This window comes from Maniola hyperantus, chromosome 1 (genome assembly GCF_902806685.2).
Source record: "Maniola hyperantus chromosome 1, iAphHyp1.2, whole genome shotgun sequence".
In the NCBI taxonomy this organism is placed as follows: Eukaryota; Metazoa; Arthropoda; class Insecta; order Lepidoptera; family Nymphalidae; genus Maniola; species Maniola hyperantus.
Genome location: NC_048536.1, coordinates 7,286,839 through 7,305,129, shown reverse-complemented (window position 1 = coordinate 7,305,129; position 18,291 = coordinate 7,286,839). Strand labels below are relative to the sequence as shown.

Here is an 18,291-nt window from a genome sequence, read left to right as displayed (position 1 = left end):
TCCAAATTCGTATTCGCTACTGGGCCAGATTAAATTGGTGTGCTCTTTATTAGTCAACCGTAGAGCGAGACAGACCTAGTTCGCTCCTTTCGCTTTCGCTAGGGAAATGAAAGAGATAAATACTAAGCAAAAATCTAACTAGGGAATCCGATATTTTACGGCTTGTACGGTGTAGGACTGTAGGTGTATATTACTTACATTAGCTGTTATGCTTTTAACTTAAATTATTACTTAATAACAAAAAAAAAATTAGCATTTGTGACGATCGAACCTTTGTATTTACGAACGTATTACCGAATTTATGTGAATAGTACCTACTTACGCTATATTATGCCAATTCTTAAAGGGAAGCCGATAGGAATCGTGTTATATTGACTCTTCGCCGCTGATAGGTAGATATATTTGTTGCTAATTCCTAAGTTCAAAAACCTAAGGTTGCCTATGACACATAAATTACTGTACTTGACAAAGAGGCGTTTGAGGCTCAAGAGAAAGAAACCCGATGCGCATACTAATAAGCAGACTTTATTGATATTTGATACATACTAGGTAGGTACTTAGGTATCTACGTGAATAATATCCATCCATCTGCATGCCAAACCATACTTCACAAAACATAAAATTATTTTTGTAAAGTATTTTTTTTTAAGTAGGTAGGTAAAAATAGTGAGCAAACGATCATGCGGCCTGCGGGTCACCCCACCGCCCATGAACATTTGCAGCACTGCAGAACCGCCAATGCGTTGCCGGCCTTTCAGGAATTTCTTGTGGGAACACCGCCGAAGGGAGTTTTTTTAGAAAAAATCTCAATTTTGCAGACACCGGGCGTTCACGAATAAACGTAGGTACTTAGGTACTTACGAGTACGAGTAGGTACATGGGTAAAATCCTGAAACAAGTTGAGGATTTTCATAATGCAGCCATTTTCTAAATGCACCAATGGCAGTTGGTGTAATATATTAAAAAAATCAATCATACTTCTACTACATAATAATAATATTATAATAAGTAAATGCCTATAGTCTGAGACAGGTCGAGATGGCACTCCGGGTATGAGGCAGGGGGACGTCGCGCAGACCCACTCGTCGCCCGCGCTTGCCCGCACCGGGTTAGTGCGGGGGCTGAGCAGGTGTACAGAGCGTTCCCTCCTCGATTGCCATCTCGACCTGTCGTGTACTATACTACCATTTTCATTCCTTCCCTATTCTATTGCGTTCTAGGTAATAAAAAAATTGGTACCTACCTTTTCTCAGCGCAAATGAGTAGGGGTTTCATTACTGACCAACCTATCATTAGTTTATTTGTATTTTTAATTAGTTCCGCAAATAGGTATAATGCGCGTGGCCGCCATTTTAGTGACGTCAGCACTAGACTGAAGTTTCGAGCTGATGGTATATTTTTATTTCAGCTGACGTCAAAATGACGTCATTTCGATGTTAATGAGACAAGGTTCCAGCGCAATAGCAATTTGCTGAACTTATACACATAGTTTTGTAATTTGTTCTTCTCGGTCGTACCTACATATTTATTTAATTATGATTTAATTGCATTGACAATTTTATTTACCTGCTTAGGTATAGATACCATTCCTATGTGAATTTGTTTAAGCTTTGTATATTTATTTAATAACCACTTAGCGTCCCATAATGTCTCCTAAGACACATTAATATTCCGTGGTAAATGATTTTAAGAATACTTTGCACGTTTAATTTAAACGTTTAAAATGTTGCCCATGATTACTAATATCAATACATTGGGTAGTTGGGTAGGTACTAGTTATCATAATAAAAACCGGCCAAGTGCGAGTCGGACTTGCGCACGAACCATTATTATCTATAAAAGCAAGCAAAAACCACGTTTGTTGTAAAGTCCCCTTAAATATTTATTTTATTCTGTTTTTTAGTACTTATTTGTTGTTATAGCAGCTCACTTCTTACAAGACCTCCTTCCAACCACAAGAACAACAATAACAACAAACGACCAAATCAACAAACAACAACAACCACAAAACAACCACAACAAGAAACACCACCACTACCGCAATAACAACAGCAACATCCACCACATCACAATCACATGCCTTTTCGTATAAAAAAACTTATTGAAATCGATCAAGCCAGTAACGGGAAAAGTGCCGACATACGAGTAGGTATCACAACTCGTATTAAGTTTTCTAGGGCATCGCGATTAATGGAGATCAGAATAAGGTCGTTTCGAACGATTTTATCCATTTCCCAAGTCTTTATGCGAACTTAAGCGCTAATCTTCTAGTAAAGTGAATAATTTATGAAATTTGAGACATCTCGTTTATAAAACTAAAATCGTTAGAATGATTTATTTTCTACACATGGGTTAAGGTGTGTCTAATGTATAAAATCTAAATGTCATATAATATGAAGCAATGCCCCCAAAGCCTCCAAGTAGCCTCCGAACTTGGAGATTCGGCGAGAAAATCAAGAATAATTATCTAGGCTTAGCGAAAAACTTTTCATTAATTACGTACTAGCAAAGAATATATAATTGTACTAAGTACTAGGTACATAATAAGTATTTATTGATTGGGTAAATATTTATCACAAAAGATAATTTATATCTTTCTATGTACCTACCCTATGCCTTTCATACTTAAACGAACCTATTGACTAGAAAACTATACCTAGAGAAATTTAGTTATACCCATTTCTTAGGAAGATACAAAAAACAAAAATACCAAACTTATTCTAGAACATTTAGATTTAATTTAATTTATTTTAGTTTTAATTTAATGTTGTTTTTTTTTTTAGATTTAAGTTTATTAATAGTTTATTTGTTGATTATTTGATAATTACATAGAATTTCTAGAACATAAAAATTACAAATCGAAAATATCATCTAAACCACCGCAACGAGGCAGGGTGCCCAGAACGCTGGCAGCGTTACCTCGTTGAATGGCCAGACTAATATGCTGACCGAGGTAACTGCCAGCCCTCCGGTGGTTTAAAAGTGGTGGTTTTCTTAGGTGTTTACTATTTTTATATTTGGCAGTTTTCTAACATTTGCTTTCTCTATTTACACCATAATAATAATAATTATTATTAAGAAGTTACCTAGGTATTAGGTATGCTAACCATTAATAACAATTAATAACCATAATAGGTCTGGAATTACTATTAAGTGGAAACAAAAGCGTGTACCGAGTTTTAAGACTTAAATAAAACGTACCTAATAGCAAATAGGATAATATTTTTAACCCTACTTATACTTTAATCAAATATTTACTGTTCACTCAGCCAATGTATAATATGTACCGAAAATGACGGCATCTTGGACAAACAGTTAAATATTGATGTTATTAAGCAATATACCTAGTACCTACCCACATTATTTATCATGTAATGTTCATGAGATACAGCCCGCTGACAGACAGACGGACGGACAGCGGAGGCTTAGTAATACCTAGGCTTAGTACCTTACAACATCAATGGTGGGCACCCTTTGGGTACGGAACCTTAAAAACCGGAAAAATCAGGCGTAAAAAATACGCATCAAATGGATCTCCTGATGCTTTGAAGTCGCCCCTATTTATTTAATCTTTAAAATAAAATTGTTTTAACTTAGCGATTAAACATTTATAGCACCAAATAAAAAGAGTAAAGCGCTTTTACCTTTCTTATTTTGTGCTTTAGTTTTTTTTTTCGCGTACCAAGTCATTCAATGTGAAAGGTCTCGTGGACAGAAGAAATTCGATTCGAGAGCTTTGATTTCACTCTCTGTATGATGCGGACATTTACAATTCAGTATGAAATTGTTTTAAAAGGTCGTTAACACAAACTTTCCTTTCACAAAGCTATATCGCAATCGCTGCGAGTTGCGTGAGATCGAAACTTCGATATTCGTATGCTGATTGCTGACCTCGCCAAGGCCGACCGTTGTCCTAAAAGCTTTGCTGCCAAAGGAAAGAGGTTATAGGTCAAAGAGCGTTGTTTTTAATAAATAAAAATATAAGGTAAGATACCTAATTTACTAGTTAGTTAGTGGTTTGGCTCGAACTAAGAATTAGAGAAGGCTGGAACGAAGGCTCTTCGTAAGAATTAGTACCTAGGTATACCTACTTAGGTACTATACATAATATGATTATCAAAGGGAAAACTTTTGCACGAGTAAAGTGTACTTACCTGCCTACTTATATATTTTATTTATTTTTGAGAATTATTGACTCACATTAGTAGTACCTACTGATTGCTGTTTAACTACAGGATAATGACTGAAATTATACCTAGGTAAGTTATACAGCTTTGAAAAAAAAATAACAACAGAATCCTTTCAAACAAAAAAAAATCCCAATCGATTCAGGCCGCGTCGTCAAGTTTAAAAGGGTTGGGTGTGTGTCACACAAACACGGTCGCATCAGACGCAATGAAGAAATGACATCATGAAATGTATGTATTACTGAAATAGTTAGGTATTTATTATATTTTATTAATAAAATTCAATTAAACATTTATTTATATATATTATACTATTAGATAAGTTTCTGTGTATTGCGTGTAAGTACTCTCCAACACACCTGCTTACATAGTTTCTCCTTGCACCAAAGGTTGCCTAGTAGAGATTACTCTGAGTCTGAGCAGCCGCCTGTTTTTTATTTAGTTTTTCAGTTTCTTTGTTTTTTGTTATGTTTATCTAATAGTTTGTGTGCAATGAAGTATTTCTATCTATCTATCAGCAGATGTCGAGTGTCAACGCATTCGTGATCTCTACTCACATATTTTTACGGTTTTTTACTCGATGCTGCAACTTTATTTACAATCATTTTCAGTACTGAAAACGCAACTGTTACAACTCTTGCGCCTAGTATGCGTTTGGCTCACTTTTGCGGCTGTGCGTAATAGGTAGTTTGTTGGTACCTATACCTATAATCATTATTCTGCTGCTATTTAGTACTGAAGTCCGAAGTAGACTTTTAATGTTCATGAATATTCATTAGTTATGAAGGCAATAAAAGAGCACTTTACACAACTTTACTGCAACCCGGAAAGCGATGAAAATTACCAGACTTTTCCGGTTGGCATATAAAATAAAATGCCCGACCTCTTTCTTAATGAAATTTTCAGGTTATTATTAACCCTTTTTATGCCTACTATTTATTTGGTGAGGTTATCAGTACCCTTATTATAAATGCGAAAGTGTGTTTGTTTGTTGGTTTGTCCTTCAATCGCGTCGCAACGGTGCAACGGATTGACGTGATTTTTTGTATGGGTATAGATAAAAACCTGGAGAGTGATAAAGACTACTTTTTATCTCGGAAAATGAAAGCGTTCCCACGAGATTTTTAAAAACCTAATTCCAGGCGGACGAAGTCGCGGGCATCAGCTAGTAATTTAATAAATGGAAGACAACGAACTCTAATAATATGGGAGCTGTATCAAAATTGAATTGAAATAACAGACTTCGTAGCTCCGAAAAGTCAAAGGTACTACGTGTCCGGAATTGAACCCCGACTCCGAGAATAAAAAGGGGGTTAGAGGTTGTTAAAAATAATTACTTAAATTCGCTAACAGTTCTAATTCTAACTACTAAAGTACTAACGTGGTGAGGCCCCACGTTGGGCGCAAATGTAACGTGTCGGGGTAGTGAACCCATTGACTGCCTCACCACGTTACAGTTCCTTATTCTAATTGAGATTAGAGAGCTAGAACTTTGTACAACTACTTATTAGGTACTTTAAATTTTTTTATCGACTCAGATTGAGAGAGCTGAAATAATTATTCTGTTTGCATATCGAGGTCAATGCTAACATATTTTGATGTTAGGTAGGTAGGTATAGATGTATTATGGTAATAATTGGGTTTACAGTTCACAATATACTATTGATGTAAGATACTGTATCTGCTTAATATAGATATTTGACGGACTAATAAACGACGGATGACGGATAAATTGTGGTAGTAGTACTTATATGTATAGCTATTCCTATTACTCATTTACTTATTGGGATTATTGAGTCCTCCCCCTCTCTTCTTACTTCTGACAATCCTATAATGTGCCAATGCAACTTGCTCACAGCTTCTCCCAGCTCGATGATCTTCTCGTCAGTAAAATTTATATGATCCTCTACCTGCCATTAATTCGTCATTCAACGTTATTTCAATCACAGAAGGGATCCCTACTGTGCTACTTAGCTTGATACACGCAAGGGAGGCAAACAAGTGTCAAATGACAAAATGTGGATATATGTACCTAATACAAAAAAAAATTATAACTAGCATATCTATTAACCTACCTATGTAAATGAATTAAAATTTCGAGAGATTTAGCTACTATAAAATCCGAACGTATAATAAAGTAATCAAATCGAGTTAAATTAAAACACGGAGATTTTATGTGTGTACTTAAATAAAATTATCCTAATCAGATTTATTTGGTAGGTAAGATAGATAAATTTTAAATACTTAGAAGCAGGCGTTAGGCATTACTTTACGGAAGTCCATGATACATGAGGAACAACAAGTTTAATTTGCTATAGATCCACTAAACCAGATAATCTATATACTTAGTAAGTAGGTATAAGTAACTACAACGTGCATCGTGCATGCATGTTGTTGACCCTAGTCTCTACAAAACACAGTTTAAAAAAATTGAGATAGCGAGCAAACGCTCAGGCGGGTCACCTGATGTTTGAAGCACCAGAGGAACTGCGGATGCCTTGCCGGCCTTTCAGGAATTTGTTGGTCCACCCCTTGAATAACCCCATGTTGTAATCTACTTAGTGGGAACACCGCCGATGGGAGTTGATTCCACAAATCAAAGCAAAACTTTCCAAAATCTTCAGCTTACTGTTCCTACCTAGATAAACATTGCTAAATTGTCGTACCCGTCACCCGAAGGGTACCAAAGGGACCCTATTACTAAGACTCCGCTGTCTGTCCGTATGTCTGTCTGTCAGCGGGCTGTATCTCGTAAACTATTATTGGCAGAGACCTGAAATTTTCACAAAATATGTATTTCTATTGCCTGTTAAATCTGTATAAATGTTAATAACTAAGTAGGTACTTAAAAATATTTTTTATTGTTACAGACAACGTAGTATGGAAGGTTTCAAGAGACTATTAAACAGTTTACATTGTTAGAGGAATAGGTACCTACCTATTTTTAATTACTTACAGCAATGTCAAATGTCGAGGCGAACAATAATATGAATAAAGCAGAAGTAAACAACCACAAACCGGTAAGATTTTGGACTTTGTTTTTTTTTAGATTAACCCTTATCAGCTATTCGCGACATTCGTCCTCGTGAAAAGGTTTTTATTAATTTAAATATCTTTGAGTATAAGTCCCGCAAATTGCTATTGCGCTGGAACCGTCTCATTAACATCGAAATGACGTCATTTTGACGTCAACCGAAATAAATATATACCATTAGCTCGAAACTTCAGTCTAGTGCTGACGTCACTAAAATGGCGGCCACGCGCGTAAGGAATTTGCGGGACTTATACTTAGCACATAAATTAAAAATATTATTGAGTAAGTGGGTATGTCAATGCGGTTAGGTAAGTACTAGGTACCCTACTAACTTTATGTTTTGCTTCTCCTTCCTTGGAGGGCCTGGAAAAATCCTTCTACAAGGCGTATTTAGGCTTTACCTATAACAATTTTATTTCTTAAAACCTTTTGATTTACATAAGTATAGCATTAAGTAATAGTACCTACCTATAGGTACCGGTGGATTCTTATATTATCATGTGGGTATTATTATGTACTACCTATAATATTTTAAATATTATAGCATAGCTCCTTCCGTATAAGTTTAAAGTTTAAAAGTATACGCTCGTACTTACAAAACATTTCTAGAACTAAAATACTGTACGTCTATCATACGTACCTACTACCTAATTCCTAAGTAATTAGAGTCAACCGTTTTTGTAGTCTCGTAGGATTTTATTTCACCAAATAAAAATACTTAATACTTAAGCTCAAGAAAATTAACACATTGGTGTTAATTGTAAATTATAAATATACCTAAATATTTTTAGCTATATCATAAAAATTTAAATAATGTATCAGCCAAACTCATAATATTACATACAAAAATGTGATAGCTAATGGTTATTTTGTTATAAGTACCGATTTCAAAAGAATAAGAGGCAGCATTTTCGATAAAAGCTCTCAGTCGGCATACCTATTGTATAGTACTTTATTACCTTATCTAATCTCAAATGGTTTTGACCGATAATGAAACAAACATGAATAGGCAACTGACAGTTTACATTCATAATTCGAAGCGTGATATAGTGAACTATTTATATATCAACAGGTGGACCAAATCAGAGACGTCGAAAGAGGTAAAGGCGAAAGTGGTTCGAGCATACCTTGGCTAACGGTCGCAGTGATGGTATTCGCGGTTGCCGCTTTGGCCGCGGCGTGTGCTGTTGCCTGGGTATTTTGGAACTGGCAGACTGCCCTGGTGGTTCTCGCGATCCTAGTGGTCGTATATGTATTAGCCTACTTTTGGAATTGGTTATGGATTGCTGCTCAAACTGCGCCACGAGATATGAAGTGAGTTGTTTCTCTCATTTATTGGTACACTTACCTACATACACAACATCTTTAATAATAAGAATAGAGGCAAAAAACAAGGAACGTTGGCAAAAACGAAGACAGGCTGATATATTGCAAATATAACATCTGACTGACGCTAGGGGACAACGAATGTTGCGTAAGTAGGCCATTCGGAGTCAATGCCGCGTCGTAGGCGGGGCAAATTTTTGCAAACGTTCTTGTGACAACCTGTATAGCCTCAATAGCTCAATGGTTACGGGGCTGACTCAGCTGACTGAAATCCGAAAGGTCTGCTGTTCAAACCCCACCCCTTGCACTATTGTCGTACCTACTCGCAACACAAGATTTACGCTTAGTTGGAGGGGAAAGGGGAATATTAATCATGATCAACATGGCTAATAAAAAAGGCAGGTGTCAAAGGACAGTTCTCCAGAGAGAGCAAACGTGCTCATGCTTAAACTTAATCTCTGCATACCATCTAAAATAAATCTATAAAAGACTTTGATTGACTTTGACTAAAAATAAAGGAAAATACGTGTGCTAAGAAAAACTCAATACTTGAATACTTATTTGTTTTTAGAATTCCGTACCTCAAAAGGAAAAAGGAACCGTTATACTGTTGTCTGTCTGTCTATGTCTATCAAGAAACCTATAGGGTACTTGCCGTTGACCTAGAATTATGAAATTTGGCAGGTACGTAGGTCTTATAGCACATGTAAAGGGAAACACCCGAAAACAGTGAATTTGTGGTTACATCACTAGAAAAAATTAAAATGTATTCATGAACAAATAATTAGTATAATACAATTTTCGAAGTAAGATAACTACGTCTTGGTGGGGACACTGCCATGCCCCCTGATACCAAGTGGGGTATTATATGAAAGGGCTTTACATATACATTCTAAAACAGATTATTATATATTTTTATGCATAATAGTTTTTGATTTATCGTGCAAAATGTCGAAAAATACGACTGTAGTACGGAACCCTCGGTGCGCGAGTATAACTCGCACTTGACCGGTTTTTTTGTATCCAAGAGATGATATTATTTATTACGTTTGTATTGTTAGAATTTTATCGTTTCTTATTTGTTCCCTTCCCGTATTACTAGATACTACCTAGTAACACGGGTATCTTTTGTATACGTGTTACTACCTACTAACTACTCCGGTTATAAGTAACATGGGACATTATTTATATTTACCACCAATGACCCGCTCCGGCTTCGCACTGGTGGGCTATTTGATTGGTACTAGTGATATCCCGGATATCCGTATCCGTGGATCTTAACGCCAATAATACGGATCCGGATTCGTATCTGCGGATCTACATTTTTAATGATACGGCACATGATCACTAATTGGTACATATTCCATAGACAAATAGTGGACAGACGACATCACGCAGAGAACCTCTGGATTCAGGTGGCACCGCGAAGACCGTAGCGCTTGGAAGTCCGTCAAAAGAACTATGTCCAGCAGTAAACGTCTATCGGTTGATAATGATAATGGTGATGAATATTTAAAAAAAAGATGGACTAGGTACTTATGGCGTATGATATGCGTTAATTACGTCTAGGTTGGCAGGTATACATCGATAGATAACAATAAATAATTTAAGTATTTTGATAGAAGTAGACTCTGCTCAATTACACAGAAATTTTGAACTTCCCCATCTTTTTATGTTTCAGAGCCCTGTATTGTTACATAAAAATTCTAAGATTATCAAACAATTTCACAAAGAAGAATTGGTCTATGCCGGATATCTTTCACGAGGTGGTAAAGAAGCATCCGAAGAAAATATGCTTTCTTTTCGAAGATGAATCATGGACGTTTCAACAGGTAACTTGATTTAAATTATAGTAGACATGGTACACAATCTCTAGGTCGTTCGGTCTCAAGAGGGAAGTGTCAATATTTGGAGTCAGGCGGAAGTAGTCAACGCCAATAATTATATATATTATGTAGGTATCTATATATTATATACCTATCATTCCTCGGCTCGCGCTTCGTAATGAAGGAGAGACCAGCTCATAATTCGGCTAGAGTGTCATAAGAACTAAGTAAAGATACTTTTAATAATAAGTATAAGTTATAACAGGTATGGTACCTACCGTACCTACGAGTACCGTACCTCGTACGTCTAGTGCTGCCTGCTCGTACTAGCGATCACGGTTTTCAATATCGACTATAGTCGAAACGATTGGGTAATCGGATTGATGCGGACCAGATAAAAATAATGAAAAACCTAGGTATACAAAATATACTAAGTATCCGTTATCGGTTATAACTACATAATCAGTAATCACAATATTATAGCATGAAGTTACTGCTCATTCACGTTTTAACCTTGTAGGTACCTACGGTTTGTCAATCTTACTGGTTATATGATGATGACATGGTGTGAGTTATGCAAGAGATGTTTGCTTGATTATTTCATTAAGTAAGTGGATAACTACCAATGTAAGAATTACTTAGGGCATAAACAAACAACGGACTAGATAGGTACTGTCCCGTTGTCGTCCTCGGATTTAGTAGGTAATTTGTAGTTAGGAGGTAAGTACTTAATAATTGTCTTATTTTATTTATCGTACCTTCCCTGACAGGGTCTCATGTACCTACTAATATTTAGCTTTAAGCATCCACCATCAATTAATGTAAATGTACATAAAAGCAAATAAATAAATCTGAATCTGAATCTGACCAAAAAAACCTGGGCTGATGATTGACCCTTGTCTGCGCTGCGCATTTTTGTTATTAGAGTAGTAAATTCATATGGACGCATTTCACGCTTGTGGCAAACAGCAAGCATCGGCAAACACTACAGATGACTTGCTACCAATCGAAATGCTCCAAAGCGTTGGCAAGCATACGCAAACACCCGTCCACACGCTTGCTGTTTGCTGTTTATCACTTAGAATTTCGGGGCTCCAACAGAATGAGTATATTCCTTGGATACTGAAAATTGAAATGACACAGGAAAAAAATATAATTCACAGCAGCTTCTTATAAAATATCAACTGCATAGGTACAGCCTACCTATTTTTAGCTTAAGTACAATAATTTTTGTTTACTTATTTTTTAAGATTTTTCTTTTTTTATTCAGAACATGAAATCGACTATTTTTTTAAAGATTACTACCGTACTTGTGACGATAATTAACCGGTTTAGTTGCGGTTTCTTCCGAGTTTGGGGAATGTAATAGGTACGCGACAAACGATTGGTGCCTATACATATACCTACCTGTAAAAGTACCTAATCATTATTATTCATCGCGCACAATTATTACAAATCTCTAAAACAAAAAACAGAATCCTTAGCTCCAAATATATTAACATAGATACATTACCTATTTTTCATGGAAAGTCCATGGTGGATTTATTTAAACTTATAAGGAAAACAAGCGCCATAATATGGTTTTAAGTCGCAACTAAGATGCATACCTATAACTTTCTAATTAAGTACGTTAAAGTTAAGTTAACTACTTAATCACGTGATTTATATATTATATTATAATATACTAGCTGATGCCCGAGCCTTCACCCGCTTGTTTAGGCTTTTAAAAATCCCGTGGGAACTTTTGTTTTTCCAGGACAAAAAGTGACCTTTCCATAGTAGCCCGTCCCCGAGATGCAAGATATCTCAGTACCAAATTTCGTAAAAACATTTAAATGCATGATTCTTTAACAATCCCGTGGTATCACCACGCTCTAAGAATGCAATTTCTTACAGCATCAGGGCTGAGGAGTTGGGTCCTCGAGTTCAAAAAGTCTTTACTTGGTATAGGTACCTCCAATATCAATTTATAACCCACAGTTTCTAAATCCCATATATTTTTGTGGTCAGGTCCCGTACAGCATCAGAATTAAGGTGTTGGAATCCAAGTTTTTTATGTGACAATGTCGTAAAGTTTCTCTATAGATTAAACAAAAAAAAATACTCAAAACAAAACTCCTCCTTTTTTGACAGTCCATTAAAAAGTAGCCTTTTTAGTCCTTGGTTAGTCCTCTACTTGCCTGTGAAAGTCCCGTCAAAATAGATTTAGCCGTTCCGAAGATTAGCCCGTTCAAACAGACATACTGGCAAAAAATTTAAAAACGTGTGTAACTGTGGAGTATAAGGAGTGTGGAGCAAGGCTGTGGTATAGGAGTGTGCCCGCTTCCATCAGACTGCTTCTTAGCATCAGTTGAGATCAAACGGTCTAACTTGTACATCAGAATAAAAAAAAATTAAGTAGGTAGGTAACTATAACAAAAGCTTCCAAGAGCAGAAATTCGTTCAACGAGACAGTTCAGTAAACTTGCTTATTTTTTTAGGTAGAAGAATTCAGTCTTCGGGTTTCAGCCGTTCTCAAGACGCGCGGGGTAAAGCGCGGCGATACTGTGGCGGTGATGGCGAACAACTATCCCGAAATGCCGGCCATCTGGCTAGGCATAGCGCGGATAGGAGGCATTTCACCACTCATCAACACTAACCAAACCGGCAATACGCTACTCCACTCCATCAACATTGCTCACTGTGACTTTGTAATATACGGCAGTGAGTTTGAAACAGGTTAGTATTAGAGGAAGTAGTTTTATAGAAGCAATAGACTATACAAATATATAAAAATGTACCTACATAATTTTATCTAATTATAATATCTTCACTTGGCTAGAAAGTAGATCAACTAAGTAGCTGTACATGTATACTATATACTATATTAGCAACTTGCAGGCAAGCTTTCATTAGCCGGTGCTACAGAGTACCTACCTACTTGCATACTTTCTGCGCACATTATGGTGAATCAGGGCTCAAGACGGAAGCTGGAGAAAGTGAAACTGACACTTTGTACTCGAAGAATTTTGATACTTAAGAAAGTTTTTGTTTCAGCCATCCAGGACATAAAAAAGGAATTGAGTGACTCCATAAAACTTTTGAAATTCACTCGACGTCCGCTTAACGTGTCTAATGACAAAGTCAAAGTAGCTGAACAATCTGATGATTTGACCCACTCATTAGAGACGACACCACCAGCGCCGTGGAGTTTATCTGAAGGCGAGGGATTTCTTGGTAGACTTCTTTATATTTACACTTCAGGAACTACAGGACTGCCAAAAGCAGCTGTGATATCACCATCGAGGTACGAGTATCATCTGTACTTATATTATTCTGTTTAATAGGTAATCAATTTGAAATAATGAAGATTGGGCCTATTATTTTCAGGATGGTGTTCATGGCATCTGGTGTGCAATATCTTGGTGGACTTAATCCTAAGGACGTGATCTACTGCCCAATGCCCTTGTACCACTCCGCCGGTGGAGTCATCACAATGGGAAACGCTTTCATATTCGGCTGCACTGTGGCTTTAAAACTGAAATTCTCAGCATCGGCGTACTTCCCTGACTGCATAAAATATAACGCGACGGTACGTTGGTTTATTACTAAGGCCTGAATTTTTTCTATAGTCAAATCGGTCGATGAAAACGCTGACAGTATCGAAGTACAAATACCTGCCAACCGATGTACCTACAGTACGTGGCAGAAAATATTGTACATCGACCTTTAGAAGGAGATAGCGGTTTCGTAGAGCGTTGTCTCTGTCTTTGAGACCGACATAATGTCACATAGGTATGAATGAGAGAGACAACGCTCTACAAAGCCGAAATCTCATTCTTAAGGTCTATGTACAATTTATCTTGCCGGCTACTGTACGTCAGCATCGTCAGCGTAAGAGTAGGTAGGTACCTAATTTAGACCTAAGAAGAGCAGTCCATTTAATATCGGTTCCCGGGAAGTATAACTTAGCTGAATTGTTTAACAAAGCAAAATTAATATGATAAAATCTAGAATTCCTTACACGATACGCCATTAAGAAGTCTAAAAATCTTGGGAACCTTTGTGGGAATTCTTTTAGATCTGTAAGCAACGCTTAAGAACTACTTATCTAATAAGTACCTACTGTAATAACAATCAAAATTTAATTGCAGGCAGCGCATTACATTGGTGAGATGTGCAGATACGTGCTGGCCACGCCACCATCGCCCACCGATAGGCAGCACAAAGTACGCGTCGTGTATGGAAACGGCATGAGGCCAACTGTGAGTTTGTTATTATTTAAGACACGAATAATTTTAACTGCACTTAAGTTGACTAAAAATCAAACAGTCAAACAATCAAACAGTCATCAGAGAAATGATCTCCAGGAAAATTGTACAAAGATAATAATAGATAGGTACTTACTTAAGTACCTACTTATAATTTTTTTTAAATTAGAAATGTCGTTTTGTCTTTTAATGTACCTACCTAAATACTTATTTTGGAAATTTTTATAGATTTGGAATGAGTTCGTGAAGCGCTTCGGAATCAAGAGGGTTTCTGAATTTTATGGTGCCACGGAAGGGAATGCAAATATAGGTAAGTAAGAATTTTGATTCCTAAAAAACCGTCCAAGTGCGAGTCAGACTCGTGCAGCGAGGGTTCCGTACTACACTCGTACTTTTTCGACAGACAGACAACAAAGTGATCCTATAAGGGTTCCTTCTTTCCTTTTGAGGTACGGAACCCTAAAAAGGACTAGGGGTAAGAAAGTAAAAGGAGAAAGGTAGCAGCCCACCGCTTCTGGTGGAGTGCTGTACTAGACTAGATCAAGCCTCACCCTGCATTATCGTTTCAATTTGCACTCTATAATGTATCCTGGGCATTTTCTACTTAACAAAACTCTAACACTGACAGACAAATCACAGCTTAAACCGGTGCGTAACTAAGTAGATGAGCTTGTTCTCATTTTTTTTAATTCATCCCCCAGGATAGCAAAATTTTACTTAGCATAGTGAGTGACCTCTATCTCTACCACGTAAAACAATTGTACCGAAAAAAGGAATTTCGCATCCACGCGAATTTATGGAACTTGAGAATGGGGGTTAAAAGGGGGTGATGGAAAATCTCATCGGGCATACGGCTAATCTAAATATGCATTTTATTTTTTCAGTGAATATCGACAGCAAAGCAGGAGCGATAGGATTCATATCAAGGATCATTCCCGCAGTGTATCCTATAGCAATAATTAAAGTTGATGAAGATACCGGAGAACCGATCAGAGATAAACGTGGTCTTTGTCAGGTGAGAGCTTAAAACTTATTCACCACAATTACTTCACCAACTATAATTAGCTACCCATCCAGAAAACAGTATTCTAGAAATCTTAAAAATTAGTAAGTAAGGAAAGCGTGGGCTGTGCGGATGTGCGGGCCGTCCCCACCCCGATTGACATGTCAACGTGTCGCGTACACTTACTCTTGCGTTATGAAAACCTGGCGCATGTAGAAGATACTTTTCCAGTTTGTTCATCCAGAAATATTTTTTGATTCCAGTTAGCCAAACCAAACGAGCCTGGCGTGTTCATCGGTAAAATAAAGCCAAATAATCCAGCGCGTGCTTTCCTTGGGTACGTCGACAAGGAGGCTTCAGATAAGAAAATAGTGAGAGATGTGCTTGCCCACGGAGACTCTGCTTTTATATCAGGTGGTTACTAAAATCTTTATTATTTTTGCGCGTAAACTTTATTTCTTCAGCTACCTGTCATATTATATCTCTATCATCCTACGTTAACTCTTCTAGCATCATTTCATTGGGATTTCGGATCTTTAATGATTTTATTATAGAGACCTAATTTAGACCATGAAACGCAGAATGGTCAGTTATCTGGGGCCTGTTCTCAGACATGACCGGTCTCTTTCAAACCATCATGATGTCAAAAATTGAGGGAAAGAGAAACGTTGGTATAAGAAGAAAGTCGTGGGCCGTGGCACAACTTTTTCGTTTGGCGAAAGATAGGAAATTATATGACGGCCAACCTCCAATAGTGGAGAGGCACAAGAAGAATGATTTTATTATTCCCACTTTACCATCAGGTTTTTAACGAAGTGTCAGTAAAATAATTTCCTCAATTTTAACATTAGCACGCTGCTGGTTTGATGGATACCGCATAGAAAACCAATAATTTAAGGGCATGGGTTTAATAAACCGCCATATCCTTTCCAGTTTAGCGCGCTTCCTTGCTAAGTATACCTAAACCTTCTTACTGCATCGTCACCAGGTCATCAGATGAGATGTCACCATCAATCACTTACGAATGTATTTTCTTCCGTTCTCAGGAGACATACTCGTGTCTGATGAGCTGGGATACTTGTACTTCCGGGATCGTACAGGAGACACGTTTCGGTGGCGCGGGGAGAACGTCAGTACCACCGAAGTGGAGGCCGCTATCTCCAGAGTGGCAGACCAAAGAGACGCCGTTGTATATGGTGTCGAGGTGTGTTTATAGCAGTTAAATCATAACTTTTCATGTGGCACGAGGAAAATCCTTATGGATGCGGCTGTATCTATAGTATTGTTAATGGAACCCTCTCCACCTCACCGCTTGCTGACAAAGGCTAGTCTGTAATTTAAATATGGTGCCCTGTTGTATCTACAATTTAGAATTTCAGATCACAAATGTAATGCACAACATTTTCTTGCAACAGGTCCCGGATATAGAAGGAAGAGCAGGCATGTGCGGTATCGTAGATGCGGATGGCACCCTAGATTTAGACAAGCTTGCAAAAGATATAGCGAAGGACCTTCCCAAGTACGCTCGTCCCGTTTTTATACGAGTCATGAGGAGCATGGACATGACTGGTGCGTAAAGCTCCTACACAGTACACACTATACGAACCACGTATTGGTTCACTTTAAAAACGTTTATTTTACGTTTTAACGTTATTATACTTATTCTTTTGCTTTCAGCTACCTTCAAATTAAGAAAAGTCGACTTACAGAAAGAAGGCTACGATCCCAACAGGGTGAAAGACAAACTTTACTATTTTGACCCGAAACTAAATAAATACGTTAGCTTAGGTCTCGAGGAATACGAAAAAATTGTTTCAGGAAAAATAAGACTGTGATTTTTACTAACATTTTTATAAATAAGTGCCTAGAAGTCTATGGTGCCTAGAAGTCTATGGTGCCTAAGTATTTACTTAATAATTGTGGAAAAAATATGATTTATAAGTACATATATTGTAGAATTTTGTGGCTTTATGTGTAGTCATTTACAATATTCAAATGTTTTTTTAGAAAAATGGATTTGACTGATGTGATAACTGATAACTTGATAAGACGTGATAAGTATCAGTTTGCCTTAAGATTTTATTATTACCTAAGTGAGAAAATAAAATATTTTTGTGTATACTTATAGGATAGGTAGGTACCTAGTTAAATAAATTATTATTTCTTAATATTTGTACGTTTTTTAGGGTGTAGGTAGGTAGGTACAAAAATGTAGTAGACAGGTTGAACATAAAAATTGATAGAAAAAATTTAAATAAAATAAATGAACAACTGAACAGCTTTCTTCTTTTTATTTTTGGGTAGGTAAGTGTACCACCTTCTGTCTTTCCTAAATACCTACCTTTTTCTGTTACAAGTTAGCACTTGACTGCAATCTCACTTGGTGGTAGGTAAGTGATGATGCAGTCTAAGATGGAAGGGGGTGGCAGTTTTATTAAATATAAATTACCTATATAATTATATGGTGGGGTCTTACAGACTCCGCCATCCCCAGGCTAACTAAATCTGTAGTGCAATAGTAGTAAATAAAACAAAGAGCACTTAACACAAAAGAATATTCACGTGACCACTCTGATGAATTGACGGACGTCCACAAAATGGCCGTCAGCAACGGTCTGTTTCGCACTTTTTACATTTATCCTTATGTTTTACTACACCAAATCGA

The 18,291-nt window shown here is 37.0% G+C and overlaps 2 protein-coding genes across 2 annotated transcripts in view; one reads left to right on the top strand and one right to left on the bottom strand.

Moving 5' to 3' along the window:
- LOC117985551 (long-chain fatty acid transport protein 4-like) overlaps positions 1-17,905 on the top strand; it is a 28,038-nt gene extending 10,133 nt beyond the window's left edge. The window contains exons 2-14 of the mRNA XM_069504537.1: positions 7,058-7,207; positions 8,294-8,535; positions 10,229-10,379; positions 12,854-13,091; positions 13,410-13,659; positions 13,743-13,944; positions 14,507-14,617; positions 14,852-14,933; positions 15,508-15,638; positions 15,890-16,040; positions 16,673-16,830; positions 17,042-17,195; positions 17,304-17,905. Of these exons, the coding sequence (XP_069360638.1) occupies positions 7,148-7,207; positions 8,294-8,535; positions 10,229-10,379; positions 12,854-13,091; positions 13,410-13,659; positions 13,743-13,944; positions 14,507-14,617; positions 14,852-14,933; positions 15,508-15,638; positions 15,890-16,040; positions 16,673-16,830; positions 17,042-17,195; positions 17,304-17,461 (2,088 nt within the window). The 5' untranslated portion in view covers positions 7,058-7,147 and the 3' untranslated portion in view covers positions 17,462-17,905. The remainder of the gene's footprint in view (positions 1-7,057; positions 7,208-8,293; positions 8,536-10,228; positions 10,380-12,853; positions 13,092-13,409; positions 13,660-13,742; positions 13,945-14,506; positions 14,618-14,851; positions 14,934-15,507; positions 15,639-15,889; positions 16,041-16,672; positions 16,831-17,041; positions 17,196-17,303) is intronic.
- Atg17 (autophagy-related 17) overlaps positions 1-18,291 on the bottom strand; it is a 179,809-nt gene that overhangs the window by 121,419 nt on the left and 40,099 nt on the right. The gene's annotated exons all lie outside the window — the stretch shown is intronic.